We start from the raw sequence: 19582 nt of genomic DNA on the forward strand, positions 1-19582 counted from the left end.
AGGTCCAATGGACGATATTATTACAAAGGCTAATACTTTTATTGATCAAAGCATCTCATTGATAGAGAAAAGGGTTTCCTTAGACTTAGAATTTGCCAAAAGATCCTCTCTGGGCAACCTGGCAGAAGCCAGAACTCCTGCTCCGGGTAGCAACATAGAAGGATCGAGGGCGCTCGATGAGAGGAGACGTAGTTTGCCCAATAACGTAGACCTGTCGGTATCTGAGCTCGCAGTTTCACTACTGAGCTCTGATCTAGAAAAAACTCCCGAGTTACTTCCTCAAACTCCCCCACAAATGTCATCTCTGGAGAGAATTCAAGCAAGGGGAAGGAGGGAAGGTGCAATAAGCAAAAGAAAGAACGACCAGAAAACCCCTACCCTCACCACGATGGACCACCCCCCTAGCACTCTACAGCTCCCTCCCCCAAGATTAGTTCAACAATTTGCTACTGCTCTAATACATCAGGTTGACCAGGAATCCTCTATCCCCTGATTATAGACTCACCAATTCTTCTATCTACTGATAAGGGATCGACAGATTGTGATAATTCACCCCTTTTAAACAAGATCGCTGATCTCCTTAAGGTATTTTTACAACCAGTAGAACAAAAGCTAGCAAAGTTAGAGAGTCAGATGTCTAAGCTTATCAATCTTTCACATAATAACCAATCGGTTGTGTCCCGGAAAAGAGGGGGAACTAACCATACTAAGCAGCCCCCCCCGAAACCTCTAGGCGTCATCTCGAAACCTGTCATTTCCCAAAAGAACGCATTACAGGTCATAACACCTACAGTACCGACCCCTAGTGCAACACCCCTAGTAACCTCCACCACGAGTACACCAAATTTAACTAACAATGTAGCAACTACACTGACACAGGGAAACGCCTTGCCACCAATAACATCGTTATCGCAGCCACTGGCAAAAAACAAAGTAACATCTAAAACTCCGGCACCCAATCTTTTTCCTCAAACAATTAAAAGACACGTTCCTAGAGGTCCCGGAGAGCCCAGAATCCCTGTAGATCTGCCACCAGACGCTTCACCGTACGTAGCGGTTATGACTGGTGTCCCTGAGTTAGTGCCCCATAACGTGGAACCACCTTGGTCCCTGAAAAATAAGGTACAACATTGGTTACAGACTAACCGTCCCATGCCACCAAACTGGCATGGAAGGATTTCCTCAGTACGTAGGACTCCATGGGTGGGCAAAGGTAGAAAATTGTTTCCAGGGGACTGCATTGTCATTACCTTTGAAGATCCCCGGGTAGCAGATTATATCTGCTCTTGGGATCAATCAAATGTAAACGGGGGTATTGGCATTAAACCACTTTCTTTTTTTTACCCCGCAAGACAACCTAATAATAACAACTTTGTTGAGGATTCTGCTTTCTCCTGGGTCGAACCACTCCCTCGTCAGGTCGCATTTTACGATACTAGACAATATGGGGCTCCCCGCCATCGAGAGTATGATAATTCCTGGCATCTAGTAGGACCACGCTATCAGGGAGGAAATTGGGAAGAATGGGGGCCACATCTGCAGAGGACGGTACATAGAGAACCGCCCCGTTGGGACCCTTGGCATAACATCCCGCTGACCAACAGATTCAGCGCACTAGAAATGGTTGATTGACCATTAACAGAGGCTGATCATATCAATCACAATTTACCATACCCCCCCCCAAAACAAAAAATCTCCCGCCGACTCCAGAGTTAGTAATACTAAAAACTGAGACATCACCCATACCCCTCCTCTTTTGGAACGTGGCGGGTCTACGCCCAAAGATTGAGGATGCAACGGCCTTGAACTTCTTAGAACAAGGGGAAATAATTTGCCTTCAAGAGACTTGGTCCACAATAGAGCTCCATCTCTTGGGCTACAAAACTTATTTTTCCCCAGCTATCCCTAGCACAATAGGTAGGCCCAAAGGAGGGTTAACAATCTATATTGCAAATACGCTTAACCACTTAAAAGTGTCTAATATCTTTACTGACCCTAATTGTCAAATCCTCTCCCTGTCCCTCGCAAACAAGGAGACTATCCTTCTAGTAAACTTCTATAATAATCTAGAGGAAGACCAATTTTTGTCCCTTGTCGGCGATATACAGGAGAGATTAAGATGTCTCTATCAGTGGAAGGATCGTCCCGGAACAATTCATCTTTTATGGGGAGGGGATTTTAATCTTCACCCATGTCCTATGGCAAATTCTCAATGTTGCGGGTTTGTGGATGAATATGAGGCTCCACTAGCCCATTTTGTCCACACCAAGGGGGACGCAATGAACAACTTGCTCTCCGACTTGGACTTGGTAATAGCTAACTGCCCAAATCTGGAAAAAAACTTCTTCCACCCGACCTACATGGGTAGAGGCCACCAGACGACAGTTGACTATATCTTCCTGTCTCCTGGGCTGCTACCGATAGCTAAAGCCTATCAGGTTATTCCCAACCCATTGAGCGATCACTCCTCGTTGAAATTGGACCTTCATTTAACTGAGGATAAGCCACAAAACACTGAAATAGCAAATACCCTCGCCCAAAACAGGTTGGAATTAGGAAAAAAGAACGGCTACTCTATAAAATGGGAAAAAATTAATCCTAACGAAATCATTAAAAAACTGGTGGACCGGGCGTATCCAAACATAATTAAATGCTTGGACCTTTCGGTAACCCACAAAGAAGTTTTAAACAATTTTATAGAAATTCTAGAGATAATCAAGGGATTGCTTACGGCTAAACCAACACCTAAATACTGTAGTAAGAAAGGGTGGTTTAACCACAGTTGCACCAGAGCCCTATCTGAATTAAAATCTGCCTTACATAATAAACCGAGAGATGTGGACCAGATCCAACTTCTTAGGCGCCTATATACCCGAGAACGTAAGTTAAGAACCCAAGAATTGAAAGAGAAACTCTGGGAAGATCTGCACAAGAGCGCTCTTTCAAAAAATAGCAAGGCTTTTTGGCGAACGGTTAGATCCCCCTATCTCACAGATAATAACTCCCCTAGGATTGAGGTGGCCATAGACGAGGATACTTGGGTGGCCCACTTTACAAATATCTTTAAAGCCGATGTGAGCGCAGGTGAGTCGACGAATCCCCTCATAAAGGTACAATATCCAATCCCGTTGTCCTTCGAAATATCTGACATATTAGTGGCCCTGGAAAAAAGCAAGTCTGGGAAAGCTCCAGGCCCTGATGGTGTCCCAGTGGACCTCTTCAAACACAACTTGGACCTATGGGCGCCCATTCTTACAAGAGTGTGCACGGCTGCTGTAAGTGAGGGAGTGCTAGACTCTTGGACTAGGTCAACTATGGTCCCCATTTTTAAAAAAGGGGACCGCCAGGATGTGAAATGCTATCGCCCCATCTCATTGCTGGACTCGCTTGGTAAAGTTGTGGGGAGAGTTATTCTAGAGCGACTTCAGCAGTGGGGTGAGGAAAGAGGCATCATTTCCGACCTTCAGTTCGGTTTTCGAGAGGGGTTCGGAACAGTAGAGCAGGCCCTCAATCTTAGCCTGATAATGGGCAAATATATGCAGGCGAAGAAGAACATGGTGTACATGGTCTATGTGGACCTGTCCGCCACGTTTGATTGCGTTTCGCATTCAAAACTGTGGAAAGTTCTAAGTCAAATGGAAGTGGATCCCCCCCTACTAGATTTCTTGAGGGAGCTCTATTCTGGAGCCTCGGCAAGAGTTCGCTTCGGGAGGAACGGCGAGCTGACGGCATCTTTTGGAGTAGAGCGTGGAGTCAGGCAGGGATGCGTCCTGGCCCCCTTCCTCTTCTCACTTTATACCAACGGTTTGGAGGAGGGTATGTTAAGGGGGGCCCAGGACATCCCACGCGTAAAACAGCGCCTGATTCCAGCTCTGCTCTATGCGGATGATGCCGTCATTCTTGCGCGAACCCCGCGCGAACTCCAGAGCTCCCTGAATAGATACACAACCTTTATGAGTAGTTTGGATCTAAAAGTGAATGTAAAAAAAACGTTTGTCATGATCTCAGGGGGTGTGAAAAAAGGTGTAAAAGAGATATATCTCGATAACCAAAAACTTGAGATCACCGCCCAGTACCCATACCTCGGGATCATGATAGACGATAGGTTGACATGGAAACCAGCAGTTGAGACAAGATGCCACCAGTTTAAAAGATCGATAGCGGCCTTAATGAGTTTCTCCCAGAGGCTGGGGAGGAGGGCACCAGTGGAGTTATTGAAAATCTATAATGCCAAGTGCCAGGCCATCGCTCTCTATGGAGCGGGAGTGTGGGGCCATACGGACATTAGACCCCTTCAGGTAATAGAAAACACCTTTTTAAGATTTCTTTTAGCCACACCAAGAGGCACGTCAACCTATGCCTCCCACATGGAACTGGGAATTCCCTACTTAGAGGACTTACTCAGAATACAACCACTGATGTTGTGGCGGCGCATTTGGTCATCTGATAAAAATGCGCTAACTCAGTCAATTGTGGCTGACACAATGTCGCTCGATCAGTCCTCAAAAGTAAAGTGGCTCCGTTATATTAGAATTTTTTTTAAAGACCTCGGACTTGAGAATTACTACCTCCAACCAGAGTCTATAGCTGACATGTTGAAGAAGGGCCTAAAACAACAAGCCCTTCATCATTTAGAAACAATGAGATTGACATCTGAATCATCAAAACCATCAGTTATCCATGCGAATCTAGTGCAGACAACATATGGTATTCAACCGTATCTAACCTTGCAGATCACAACATATGAGAGAATGCTGATGACTAGATTCAGACTGGACACCTTTTTTAGATTGGTTGCTTTTTCTCTGAATAAAGGCTGGGATCTAAGTTTGCCCTTATGTCCCTGCGATGGGAAATCTACTCAGAGTAATATACACGTGATCATCCACACAGAAAAATTTGGTTACTCCCCACATTTAGGCGCTGGGGCCTTAGACAATGTCGACCAGCATTCCTTCGATTGCAAATGCTAGAATCCGAAGACGTTTGTTATATAGCCCTCAATTTTCTAAAATGCATTATGAATCATAGGAAATATCTGTAAAACACCTTCGTGCAAACGTAACAATGATGAAATCTTACTATTTTAATATTTCTGTTTATTTTTATAGTATATTGTTTTCGTACGAATTTCTTTGGAACTCATTATATAATCTGCATTCTTGTATACCATGTAAATTGTATTATCGAATGTTGCTTTTATGGTTTTCCTTGTGAAATACCGAATAAAGAAAGAATTATTATTATTATTGTGGGCTGGTGTGATGTGTTCAAACCATTTAACACCACTTATGAGCCAGGCCGCCATCTTTAGAACTGGCCTTAGGGGGGCTGGGTGAATTTTCGGTATCCCAGCGCAGAAGACGTTTCCATAGTCCAGTTTAGGGAGGACTTGAGATTGCACTACTGTTTGTAAGTCATCGGGGTAACACAAGTTTTAATTTTATTAAGGTGTTTTAGCGTGTAAAGTGCTCTTTTGGCTGAGGTTTTGATGTGATCCTTCAGTGACAATTTCTTATCCAGGGTAATGCCTAAGGACTTTACTGAGTGGGACAGGCCGAGGGAGCTATTTAGGGCATCCCGGTTCTTGAGCCAGTCTTGGATTGGTAGGTGATTACATTTAGGGGTGAACATCATTAATTCAGTTTTGTTTGGATTCAACTTTAAGTGATTCGAATTAAATCAAGATTGTATCTTAGTTACTGTGGCATTGAGGTGTAGGATGTCACTGGGTGATTTTATTTTGTAGTAGAGTTTCGTATCATCAGTTTATAGGTGATATTTAATCCCTGCTTGCTTCAGGATGATTAAGGGGTTCCATGAAGAAATTGAAGAGGGAAGGGGAGAGAATTGAGCCTTGGGGTACACCAAGAGTAACTTGTGTGGGTTTGGGGAGGCAGGAGTTGATTTTAATTTGTTTTGATCGGTGTTGAAGGTAAGATTTGAAAAATTTTAGTACAGTGCCATTAATACCAGAGCGGATCTTAAGTGTCTCAAGTAAAGCTGAGTGAGTAACTGGGTCAAGAGCCGCTAATAAGTCAAGAAGGATGAGTAGACGTGCTTCACCTTTAGCTAAGGCTCTGTGGATGTCATCTGAGATATTGACAGTTTCTGTGCTACAGCCTTGTCTAAATCCTGACTGGAAAGTATCATGGAGGTTGTAGTCACCTATATGTTGGTCAAGTTGTTTAAGAACACACTTATGCATAGTTTTGGCGAGGAACAGTAGGTTGAAGATAGGTCTGAGGCTGTTGAGATCATTAGGGTTTGACCCTGTTTTTTTGAGTATTGGTGTGATTTGTCCTAGTTGTAGGGAGTCAGGTACAGAGCCTGAGGTGAGAGATGAGTTGAACATTTTTGTCCTGAACAAAGCAATGATGTGGTTTGAGGTTTTGTCCTATTGTGGACGAGAGGAGATACGTAGTGTGGGAAGCAGGCTTTTTTTCTGTCATGAGTTTGAAGTCAGTTGGGTGAGATCATGGTTGTCCTTAATATAATTTAGGTTCATTTGGTCACCTAAATTACAGTAACATAGTGTGGCAGGTTAGGAGTGATGGCGGAATTGTGACTTGGATGAAGGATTGATACATTTTTGTGACTTTATCAGTGAAGAAACTGGCAATTTCTTTGCAGCATTCATTGGTATCTGTTATTTCGGTAAGGGATGTGAGGGTGTTTTTTCTTTTAACAATGTGGAAGAGCTCCCTGGGTCTTTTCTTAGCATGGTCAAGTTGGTTGCGAAAGAAAGAGGCTTTTCTCTAAAAATTTGCTTCTTGTAGAACAAGGTGCATTGTCGAGGGGTTCTGTCTCCATGTCCTTTCCACATGTCTAAGTTGTCTCTCTTTGTTAAGGTCAGTGTTGAACCAAGATTTTGATTTGATAGATCTCGATTGTTTAGTTTTAGTTTGAGTGGAGCCACTTGATTTAGAACATCCGTCATCGCTGTGTTTAAGTGTGTAGTGAGGTCATCAACAATGTGAATGGGGGGGTGACGCTGTAGTTGGGCACAAATTCTGGATTCCAGTTCAGTTAATGGGACTTTTTTGATGTTCCTGGTCCAGTGCTTAGGTTTATCAGTTAGGACTGGTTGGGATCTGACTAGAGTATCGATATTAAACAATATGAAGTGGTGGTCGGACTAGTCAATGTATGAGATCGATCTAAGTGAGACCAGCTCATTTTTGGTGAAAATCGCATCAAGAGTGTATTCTTTAATGTGTTAGTTGATTGCAGAGTTGTTTAAGGTCATTTATTTCAAGAAGGTCAGTGAGGTTCAGGACTGTGGTGTCTTCTGGGTGGTTCCAGTGAATATTGAAATCGCCCAGGAACATATTCCTTCCTGTGCGCTGGGGAGAATAGTGTAACTAGGTCGGTTAACTTTTCTGCAAAGAGGAAGCGATCACCAGGAGGGTGGTAGATGGTGTGTAGTTTGATAGGAGAGGACTGTAAGTTCCACTCCGAGGTACTCAACAGTCGAGTATTCTGTGTTTTTTAATATGGAAAACTGTATTCCTTCTTTGTGAATGATAGCTAGTCCACCACCTGTTCTTATGGTCTGTCCTGCCTAATGACGATGTTTCCGCATGGCATAAGCAGGTCTAGAATGGGGGTAGAGTGGTCATTAAGTCAGGATTCATTGAGGAAGGCAATATCTATTTCCTCACTGAGTATAGTTTCAACTATATCTGTAGCGTGTTGAACTGCTGCTCTACAGTTGAGGAGCATGCATGATAAAGGGCAGGGATTATCATTAAGAGAATGTAATGTTCAAATATTAGTGTATTGAGCAGGTGGTCTGGGCAAGTGGATAGATCTAGAGATTATATTTGTTCCCACTATTACTGGGATTGTGGAGGGAGGCTTACGACCCATATTCTGGTTCATTGAGAGGTAAGAATCGCTAATAGCATCAGTTTTCAGTGCTGATATGGAGCAGAGAGCTCAGTGGGGTCTGTGGGACTGACCACCTAAGGGAGTAGAGGGCCAGGGGGTGCGTTTTAGGACTGTGGGTGAATCTGTGTGGAGAATATGTGTGTCTGGAGTGTGTGAGCGGGGTAGCTTGGCCTGGCTCAAGAGGTCTTCTCTTAGGTGCATGATTTCAATAGCAAGGGTGTCGAGTGTTTGCTCAATTCGGTTTAGGAGCTGGGTAAGTGAGTCATTGATACTTCCAGCCTTGAGAGTAGGAGGGAACGTTGCAGGTCCTGAGTATTTGGAAGGAGAGTACACTATGCTATGGGGGTGGTAAGTGTCATTGGGACTAGAAGTGAAGGTGATTTGCGCATTGCAGTGTAGGGTCTGCATTGGAAGGGAAGGTGGTTTGAACAAGCAGAGTCGGGTCTGCACTGGTCGGAAGGGGTGCGTCTTCAGAGAGTTCAGTAACAGGCTGTCTGCAGTTTGGGCACGCTGTGTCTAGTCCGGGGTTGGCCTCGAAGAGCTTTGTGACCATGTGTTTGCTGGTCAGGGTGAAAGCAATTGAAGTTATTCTCAGGGTATTTGTCAGCGGAGTGTGATAATGGGGGTAATGGGACTTTTATGAGTGAATGACAATGTCACAGAGTTGCAAGGAGAGTCAGTGGGGAAGGGTGTTTTAGACGGTCTGGGTTGTTGGCCTGGGGTGAGGGGGATAGAGGAGTTTGGGTCACATGGCCCTGTTTAGTTAATGAGGTGAAGAGTGATGGGAAGTGTTGATCAAAGATGGTGAGGTGTGGGTCTGTAGCTTGTATGAGAATGTTCCCTGTCCCAAGAATAGAAATAGCGATTTCCCCTCTAAAGATAGAGAAAGGGGACGTGGAGACTTTTGCTCTATAAGGTATTTTGATAGACTTGGTAACATGGAGGTGGAGAAGGCAGATGCTTTCCTAGTTTGTGGGGCGTTTGGTATAGAGGGAAGTCATTTTTTTACATGCTGTTTGCACGCCAGGAAGAGAAATTGACTTTGGAGATATGCACTGTTGTGTTTTACTAGTTTTCAATACATGATACTGCTGCTATTTTGTATACATTTTTAACAGTCTTCAATAATATCTTCTCTTTGTATTAAATTGTGCATTTTTATTGTTGTTTGTGCAGCTGAATAAAGTATAATTTGAACTTTTGAAGCATCTCATCAGATATGATGCAGCAGTGTTTGTGTGTTTGTGTGTGTTCATTCCACTGTTAGCACCAGGTTTCAAATGATCTGTTGTAGCAGAGCTATAGTGCTATCTGTTTTTCTTGCAAGATACCAGTTTAATTGAATGTTTCATTCTTTTTCATTTTAGCTGGAGTTCTGCTAATCAATACATGACACTAAATCAGGTGGAATGCAAGTTAAAAACGAAGGTAGGTTTTGAATCTCATCCCCAAAAATCTTTTTTAATAATATCCGTTTCCTGTTGTGAAACCAGACCATATTCTACTGTGATGCCTCTGAAGATCTAGCTGTTGGGACGGATGAGCTAAGAAACGGTACAAGATAGGACAAGCAATTGGACACATGGTCGCTATTGGTTCTGCTTCAGTGATAGTGATGAACCAGAGAAATTGAACAACATTTATAAACGTTTTCTTGTATGGTGAACATAGATTTTTTTATGAAAACCCTCTTAGTCTGGCTTTAAGCAACGCACTACAGAAATTAAAGAAATGGGGCCAGTTCTTGGTATGTGGAGTACTGCCCAAAATGACTTTGTCATGGCATGAGATAGATAAATCCCTATTAAAAACAAGCATTTGCAATGCAATTGGTCTTACCTATTGGACCTCATATGTATTTAGCTATGCAGCACATTAGTCTGGGTGCTGAAACATCTACTGTTCTTTAACATGGAGAGAAAGTAAGCACCAAACTACGTGACATGCCAGGTATGGGAACACATGGAGAGAAATATTGCCTTTCAGCAGAAATGGTATAGTCCAAAGATCTGTTTTTAATATTAAATCATGGCCTTCGGTGGTCATATCACTGAAAATACAAGATTTAAAAACAAAATTATTATCTTCGGGTCCTTGTGGAAGACAATTTCTATAGACTGGAATCTAGAGAATGCTAAAGTGATTGTGGTATTTTAATGACCTTTACTGGTCATTTTCTTTCAACAAAGTTAAATAGAGGCAGTTGCCAGAAAAAGAAAAAAAAGATAGGCCCTCAGCAGAAAGCAATTCTGGTATTTTACTGACCTCTACTGGTCGTTTTCTATCAAGACCGTTAAATAGAGGTAGTTGAACAAGCAGAAAGCAATTCTGGTATGTTACTGACCTCTATTGATCTTTTTCAATCAAGACAGTTAAATAGAGGCATTTGGACAGAAAAAAGTCCCTAAGCGGATGCAGACAAGTCCTAGGGCTGATCTCCAGAGCCCACAAAGTACATACACATATAAGTATATACTAAAGAATATACAAGAGGTCTTGAATGCTCGACCTAAAAAGGAGTGGTGCATGATGATTGTACCTTAAATGAGCTACAAACTTACATAGGGAACCAGAGGTGCTAAGTTACCGTACAAGCTACTTGGTTTTGTATAGACTGAATGAAGACAACAAATCAAGGTCAGATTTCTACGCTAAGACAGGCACCACCGCAATAGTCCAATCTTGGTCAGATCAATGTCATACCACAGAACTTTGGCCATCTTCAAAGATATGGGAAGATTGGGCACATTTTCCTCATAAAGAAGGGATAACACATGCACTGCTGCAAAACCGTCCCCCTGTACCAAAAACTGCCCCCGCCGGACCAAAACCGTCTCCCACCGTTCCAGCCCACCGAGAAAACGTCTGGTGCCCGCTACGGCCAGTCTGGCCCTGTCCCTGAATAATGCCATATTAGCAATAGTTTAACTTATATCTGAAACCCTACGCCAGCCCTCAATAACATGCTGAGTTACTTCAAGTGTCTGGCAATGTACCCTGCATTCAGACAACTCACTCCTCATTCTCGCCCTGCACTCCCAGCGATCACAATACACTCACACTGATCACCATGCACTCACAGTGACCACACTGCACTTATGCCACTTGCCATGAGCTCACACAGTTCTCCCTCCACTTACCTTGTGATCACATGATCACACTGCTCACCCTGCACTCAGTTTCACTCTGCACCCACAATGAACTTGCGCTGTTCACCCTGTACCTCACCGTGCAGTCACACGAGCACACTACTCACCCTGCACTCATGTGACACTTCACTCACCTGTCCCCCTCACTGCTCACTCCGCAATCTCACCCAAACAAGCTAATCACTAACCATACGTTCATTCTTCCCACTCTGTACCTAAATTCATATGGTCACCTCACTCACCCTGCAGTCACTCCTCTCGCCCTACTCTCACACTGTAGCATCACTCACCATGCACTCACATGGGCACTCCTGTCACCCACACAGCGTAGAGAGTTAATGTGCCTGCTACAAAGAACGTATACCATGCAGATCACAGAACTGAATGTGAGTGAATTACAAGTAGTCCTATAAAAAAATTAAACGTTTGTCAGACAGGGGCTATGGAGAGATGAGGTGCATTTTTGGCGAGTGGTAGTGAGGGAATTCATGGAGGAGGAAATGGCGAAGGGGCGCCAAAAGAGACTGTTGCACCCTACACTACCAGGGATGGGAGTCTTAGCCCCCTCCCCCCCGAAGTTCCGGTCTAGTTGCGCCCCTGCTGAGGGCATAATATGCAAAGGTACTCATTGCTAATCCGTGCAGGCATTCTTAAGCAGAGTTGATACTGCTCTTTTTACCACCAGGGCTGCTTTGACATGGTTGGTTTTCCATGGCCTGCTAATAATCTGGCAACCCTGGTCATCCTGCCTGTGCCTTCACCACACTGCGGCCTCCATGCCTCACCCGTGATGCTGAGTATCATGGAGAGGTGGGATCAGATCTCAGAAGAAAGCTATTAACAGCAACTTAAAATAAAGTTTATGGCGCGCCGCCTTACCCTTCGGACCCGTGGCAGGATCATGGCTACAGCTGCAATCGCGACATTTCCACTGACAGCCGGAGCGGGAATGGCCAGGAGACAAGGGGCTGGGGGCCAGCCGGCAGGGCAGGGCTTCAGCCCGGCCTTTCTGCCACACCACTTCCGTGGGCCGGTCTCAAGGTTCCGTCATAAATGGGACAGGGAGATGGTGCCGGCTGTGTGGCCTCTGCTGCCTTTTTCTGTCGTTTTTCGTCTTTTCCGCTTGTCTCCGAAGGCAGAAGCGGCCTAGTTGAAGTTTGTAAACAAAACCCGCTTGCCCGATCCTTACATCACGTTCACTCAAAGAGAAGAGGAGGGGACAGAGAGGCGGAGGGAGGGTAGGAGCAGGGGACACAGAAAAGATGAAGAGTGCGAAAGGTGGAGAGGGTGTAGGAAGGGGAAGAGAAAAGCGAGGCGCAGGGAAAAACAAGCATTTGCAATGCAATAGGACTCGCATTTAAGCAAGACCTATTGCATTGGAAACGAGAGTACGGGTGGGCGAGAAGGCACAAACGGGATGGGGGTAAGGGAGGGGCAGAGAAGTCACAGACTGCGGGAGGGGGCGGGGGGAGACAGGTAAGAAAATAGTGGTTGGAGTAAAGGGGCCAGAAGCCATGGAAGGATACAAATGACGGCATGTCCGTCAATAGGAGGGACTAAGAAGCTTAAAACCAATCGGAAGGCAGCATTTAGGACCCAAGCCAATGAAACAGATGGGCGGAGCTTCCACAAAGCTTCCACGCTATACTGAATACTGCATGCCTCGCAAAGCGTGCAGCGCATGCGCTGCAACGTTAGGCTCAACCTAACAAGCGCAAAGATGGCACCTTCCATTCTATTTGTACTAACTGTATATGAATATTCCCTGCATATTCCAACTTTAGATGTCTTGGGGCCTATTCAGAAAGGCATTTATGAGTAGGTGATGTAGCAGTGTAGGAGTACTGCACGAGTACTGCACGAGTACTGCTTCATGTACTCATAAATGCCGTTGTGGATTGCCCCAGGATACCATTGGGAACCCCAATGCAGAAAACTATTTCAATCTGCTGTTTTGGTATGACTTTGCAGATTTGTTTAAAACCTTCTAGGGATATACCGCATGATTGTACTCCCCTAGAGGAAAGGTAAAAATACCAAGTAGGTTCCTGGAGGAAATACCGGTATAGTACGACAATCTTTGAAACATTCTATTCATCTTATTTCTAACTTCTTCAATCGAGTTACCATAGGTTTGTATTCACACTCTTGTAGGTTTCACTTTGCGGCATTGTTCCGCAGAATAATTTTGTTGCTCAACCAACACGTGTTTCATCTGATTTCACTCTTACAGTTTCTTTGCATACGCTGCCTCTTTTTTCAGACTGCTGTTACTGAATTGCCAGGCCGTATTTAACTAATCTCGCCATTTCCTGGTTAGTACATTCGGCAGCTCCACATCCCCCTCCTTGTAATCAGTACGGGGAGATCCGCTCCTAGCTCACTTTACAACACAATACCTTATCTCGACCTATACATGAACTTTTGTTTTATACTGTGCAACCCCCCTTGTTATTACTTGCGCCACTCGTACAGTCGTTCATCAGGTCATTGTTTTGCTCTTCATAGTATGTTTTTCCTTGATTCTCAGCTCTAGTCTACATGCATAAATGTCTAACCTATCATGAGGCTGTGGCCCAGCCCTACTTGGGATTATACTATCAACAAGGTAAACCCCACCTAAAAAGGAGCTAGGTATCCGCTACCTTTCGAGGAACCTCACCTCATACATCAAGACATTGCATGTATCGCACCATTCCCTTAACGTCTAATCATGACTGTTTTGGTTTTATTATTATGTAGTATTGTAGATCTTGTTGTCACTTCATTGGTAGCTCCATGTTTGATGGGGCTATACTAGTCTAGGCAGTCTGTTTACTGTACCTCGTGAATATTGATGTTCACTATTGGGTAAGTTGAATTTGCTGACTGAAACTCCAGTAGATGGCTAGTGCCTGCAGTTGGATACACAGTTATAAAATTACCTATCTGAAGTTTTATATATGCGTTGAGCAATCACAAATTTTCCTGTCCACAGTTGCACAATGCATGATCGATCCTTCATTTTCAGGTAGAAGCCTACCAGGAAGCAGAGCTGTCTGGTTGCAAAGACATATTAGAGACATGCTGTAAGCTTCCCTACAAATACATTCCGCCTATTGCTTACCATTGGCTCTGTGTTCTGGAAGTCACATTTTCTTACTTTCTATTTGCTGGGTTATGTTATTTTCTCTAGCACACAGCAATATTTGTTGTACAAATATTTGAGAATATAGCAGAATTAGGAAAGCACAAATGAAGCACATTTTTGGATAATTCTGAAGTGGGGTGAAAACAAATATTTTAATACGCTCAAATTAAATCCATACACTAGGTGATACAGATTTCCACACATTATTATTTGTGCTGTACAGTTTTATCAGTGAAACTGTATTTCTATGCAAATGTAATGGTAATTTACATTGGAAATGTGTTGTCTATAATGGTAGTGTGCTACCACATCTTGCATACTCCATCCTACACCACTCCACTCTGCTTCGCTTCACCCTATGACACTCTACTCCACTCTTTGTCACTGTACGCCCCCCAACTCTACAACACTTTATTCCATTCTGTGCAACCTCACTCAACGACACTGTAATCTACGCCACTCTACTCTGTTCTATGCCAGTCTACTCTGCGCCGCTCTATGACACTCCACTCTATGATACTCCACTCTGCTCTACGCCACTCCATGACCCTTTTCTCCACACTACGCATCTCCACTATATCCTACTCCAATCCACTTTCTCTGCAACAATATACTCCACTCTAAGCCACACCATGCCACTACACTTTATAACACTCTATGACACTCTATGCCACCTCCCTCTTTGCTACTCCACTCAACAACACACTACTCCACTCTGTTTCACTCCGCTCTATGCCACTATACTTCACTCCAATATACGCCAGTGTACTCTGACACTTCACTCCACTCTGCCATGCTCTATTCAACCCCATGCCACTACTCCATTCTACACCACTCCACTCTGTGCCACCCTACTTCACTCTACGCCACTCCACTCTATACAACTTTACAACACTCCAATCCATTTTACACCACTCCACTTTACTCCACTCTATGCCTCTCCACGCCACTCCACTCTGCGCACTCTATTCTACATCACTACACAACCCTTTATTCCACTCTTTCCTACACCACACCCTCCACTCTATGCCTCTCCACTCAATGACACTTTAATCTACACCACTTCACCCTATGCTACTCCACCCTACACCGCTCCTGCCACTCTACTCAAAGCAACTCTACTTCACTCTATGATACTCCACTCTACACCACTCCAGGACCCTTTACTCTACTCTACTCACCTCCATTCTATTCCACTTTACTCTACTCCAATCCACTCTACTGGTCAACATTATACTCCGCTCCATGCCACTCCACTCCACAACACTCCATGCCACCTCAATTGACAATACACTGCTTCATTTTACTTCACTCCACTCTTCACCACTCTACCCTGTCGCTCCACTCCATGACACTCTATGCCACTTTACTCTGACACTTCACTCAACTCTACAACACTCTACTCCAGTCTGACACTACTTCATTCTATGCCACTCCACTCTATGCCAGTTTGCCCCACTCTACTCCACTCTACACCACTCCACCCTATGCCACTCCACACCTCTCCACTGTATGACACACCACTCTATGCCACTCCACTATACTCCACTCTACGCTTCTCAACGTTACTCCACAACACTTTACTCTGTTCTACGTCTCTCCACACCACTCTACTCTACTCCACAATACTGTACTCCACGTCACTCCACTTTTGGTCACTCTATGCCACTCTACTCTGTGACACTCCACACCTCTTCATGCTATGCCACTCCACTCTATGCTACTCTACACCCCTCTACTCCACTCTACGCCACTTTGCTTCATTCTACACCATTCTTCTCCACTCTACACCACTCCACTTCACCCCACTCGACGATGCTCCCCTCTGACACTCTACTTCACTCCACTCTATACCACTCCACTCTCCGCCACTCTATGCCTCCCTACTCTATGACACCCTGCCCCACTCTGTGCCACTCCACAACACTAGTCCACTCTATGCCACTTCACTCTACAACCCTCTACTTCCCTCTAAGCAACTTCACTCTATTCCACTCTGCTCTACGACACTCTACTCCTCTCTATGACATTCTACTCCACTCTACGCCACTTCACTCTACATCTCCACTTTACCACACTTTACGCAACTCTACTCCACTTTGTGGCAATCTATGCCACTACACTCTATGGTACTCTGCACCACTCTACGACACTCCACTCTACGCCACTCTCCTCTATGACCCTAGCTTTTAGCCATGCTGAACATCAGCCACTCTCTTGCATAGCTCTTGCATAAGCAGGACCTATTGTCTTTGATAATGCTTGTTTGGATTAACATCCATGTTCAGGAAACTATTGAGCAAGTAGCTGGTACCCAAATTGATGTGGTGTTTCTGGTGCCCTACTATAACATCTTAAATTGCAGCAGATGATCTCTACTGTTCTGAACCTCAAAATGGGCCAGAAAGTCACTAGGTGCCTAAACACGAACCCATTTTCCCCCAAGCAGAATAGCTGAAAGAACCTGCTTGCAAACTGTTAGAGTTTGAACATCTGTTCAGGGCATTCTGATAGGCAGCTGGTTGCCTAATATGTTTTGGATGGACTTTGTTCTCCAGAAAGATTCCAGAGGCACGGTTTGTGTTGCGTGCCTTAGCATGCAGGGTGTTTACACAATTCCAGCACTATGGATCTCAATTGTGAATAGTACTGAGATTTTATACCACGATCAGAATGTGGTAAAATGCAGATTCCACCTGTTTTACATTTATATGACACAGGAAATCAATCAATCAAGTAGTATTTGTGTAGCATGGCTAATCACCCTGCGCGGTATCCAGGCACTTTGCTGCAGGTATCAGTTGACAAGCCACGGCTGAGTCCCTTCCTGAAGTGGTTCAGTGAGGGTAAAGTGTGGAGGTGGAGGGAGTTCCAAGCTATGACAGCGAGCTGGGAGAAGGAACGTCCTCATGCACAGCTGGGAGCTGCACAGGTGTTTGAGCGAGGGAGAGGTGTTCAGAGCTGAGGTTTCTGGTGGGTTGGTGAAAGGTCAGGCGGTGGGACATGTACTCTTATCCTCGCTTTTGGAGGGCTTTGTAGACGTGGGTCAGAAGCTTGAACTGTCATCTCATCTTCATGGGAAGCCAGTGGAGGTCTTTCAGGTGCTGGGTGATGTGCGTCCTCTTGGGCAGGTTGAAGATCAGTCTGGCTGCTACGTTCTCAATTGTCTGGAGTCTTTACATGAGTACAATGGAGGTGCTGACATAGAGTGCATTGTTTTAGTCGAATCGGCTGGTGACTAGTGCCTGCGTCACAATTTTCTTTGTGCTGATCGGGTGCCACCTGAGGGTTTGTGGAACATGGAAAGCAAGTGAGCGACGGCGTTGACCAGACGTTTTATGGAGAGTTTCTTGTCAAGTATGATGCCGAGGTTGCGGGCATGGTCTTTCGGCATGGGGGTAGGTCCGAGCTCTGCTGGCCACCAGGAGTCATTCCAAAGAGTGATGTATCTGTTGAAGACCAGAATATCCGTTTTGTCAGTGTTGAGTTTGAGGCAGTTGTCTTTCATTCCTGTTGCAACATTCTTCATGCAGTTGTGAAGTTGGACTTTGTCAAGGTGGGGTTTGCTGAGAGTGGGAGGAGGAGTTGAGTGTCATTAGCGTAACAGATGATGTTGATGTTGTGTGATCTGAGTGTGGTGTCATGTAGATGATGAAGAGGGTAGGGCTGAGGAATGAGCCCTGAGGTGATCCACAGATGGTGTGTTTGGGTTGCGAGGTATAGGGCAGGAGCCCGACTCTCTGGGTGTGTTCCATGAGGAAGGATGCCATCCATCTGAGTGCATCGTCTGTGATTCCGTTCTGACGCAGTCAACTGATGAGTGTGTGATGGGAGATGGTGTTGAAAGCAGCGGAGAGATCCAGGAGGATAAGTGCGACTGATTCTCCTCTGTCCAGTAGGATCCGATGTTGTCAGTTGCTGCGATCAGGGCTGTATCAGTGCTGTGGTTGGCTTTGACTCCAATTGGGATGGGTCCAGCAGTTTGTATCTTTCCAGATGATCAGTTAGTTGGAGGTTGATGGCCTGCTCCAGGACTTTGGCATGGTATGGGAAGAGGGATATGGGACGGTAGATCCGGAGCTCTCTGCGGTCTGCAGATGGTTTCTTGAGAAGGGTTCTGACCTTGGCGTTTCCATGTGTCGGGAAAGGTGGCTGTAGTTATTGAGACATTGCGGATGGTGGTGATCTGGTGTCTGATCTTGTTGCTTCCGATGTTGAAGAGTCAATGGGGGCATGGGTCGGTGGGTGCTCCTGAGTGGATGGAGTTCATTAGGGTGGTCATTGTTGGTGTGTTAAGTTGATTCCATGCAGTAATCTGGTGGTTGTGGTTGATGTAGTGCAGAGGAGGTCAGAAAGTTGGGGATCTAAGTTTCTTTAGATGGTTGCTATCTTGTTGCAAAAGTAGTCGGCGAGTGCATCTCAAAGTTCCTGTGAGGGGAGGGATCGAGTTTTCTTTGGTTGATAGGCAGGTGAACTCTCTGACGATGGTGAAGAGTTCCTTGATTTGGTTGATGCTGGTTTTGATGTGGCGTGTCAGGGCTTCCTTTTTTGCAGCTTTGATCTGGTGGTGGTAGTTGTTGAGGGCTAATTTGTAGGCGGTTTGGTTGGCATCATTCCTGTTGGTTCACCATCTTCTTTCCAGTTGCCTTTTGATGTGCTGAGTTACGGCTTATACCAGCTGGCTCGTTTGGTGGTTCTATGTGTTTTGCCTGGTTTGGTGGGAGCGACTTGGTGATCCAGGCGTTGAAATTCTCTACTGTCTGGTTCAGGTTGGTGGTGATTCAGAAAAAGGGGGTGGTGATGAACAGAGTGTCTGAATTAAGCAGACCACTCTTACCCAGTCCAAAGATCAGGGCTTGATCCATCACCGTTATTTATCTCACTGCCCCATCCCAGCTCAGAACCTGGCTATATGCAAATTAGTCTGTCCCTGGCCCAGTGCATCATGGGAACAGGGCAGACCAAACTACCAAGCCAATTCTTCACCAGAAAGGAGACAAGCTACCGGGGACCGGTTTCTGGCATTTCAGCCTCTTCGGCCCGGCTTGCTTGAATCCTGATGGAGCAGTGAGAAAGGGACTCATGTCTGAGTATACCCTGCCACACCTATAGTGGCCAAAAACGATTCAGAAAAGGGGGTGGTGATGAACAGAGTGTCTGAATTAAGCAGACCACTCTTACCCAGTCCAAAGATCAGGGCTTGATCCATCACCGTTATTTATCTCACTGCCCCATCCCAGCTCAGAACCTGGCTATATGCAAATTAGTCTGTCCCTGGCCCAGTGCATCATGGGAACAGGGCAGACCAAACTACCAAGCCAATTCTTCACCAGAAAGGAGACAAGCTACCGGGGACCGGTTTCTGGCATTGCTGTGCTAGGGGAATTAGTGCATTGCTGTTGAGGTACTT

The 19582-nt window shown here is 45.1% G+C and overlaps 1 protein-coding gene across 2 annotated transcripts in view; it reads left to right on the forward strand.

Moving 5' to 3' along the window:
- Window positions 1-19582, forward strand: part of EFCAB6 (EF-hand calcium binding domain 6) — an 803637-nt gene that overhangs the window by 73491 nt on the left and 710564 nt on the right. For both annotated transcript variants that reach the window (XM_078673866.1, XM_078673867.1), the window contains exon 5: window positions 9261-9321. In XM_078673866.1, coding sequence (XP_078529992.1) covers window positions 9261-9321 — 61 coding nt within the window. The remainder of the gene's footprint in view (window positions 1-9260; window positions 9322-19582) is intronic.

The sequence above is a fragment of the Lissotriton helveticus genome, chromosome 1_1 (genome assembly GCF_964261635.1).
Source record: "Lissotriton helveticus chromosome 1_1, aLisHel1.1, whole genome shotgun sequence".
Classification (NCBI taxonomy): domain Eukaryota; kingdom Metazoa; phylum Chordata; class Amphibia; order Caudata; family Salamandridae; genus Lissotriton; species Lissotriton helveticus.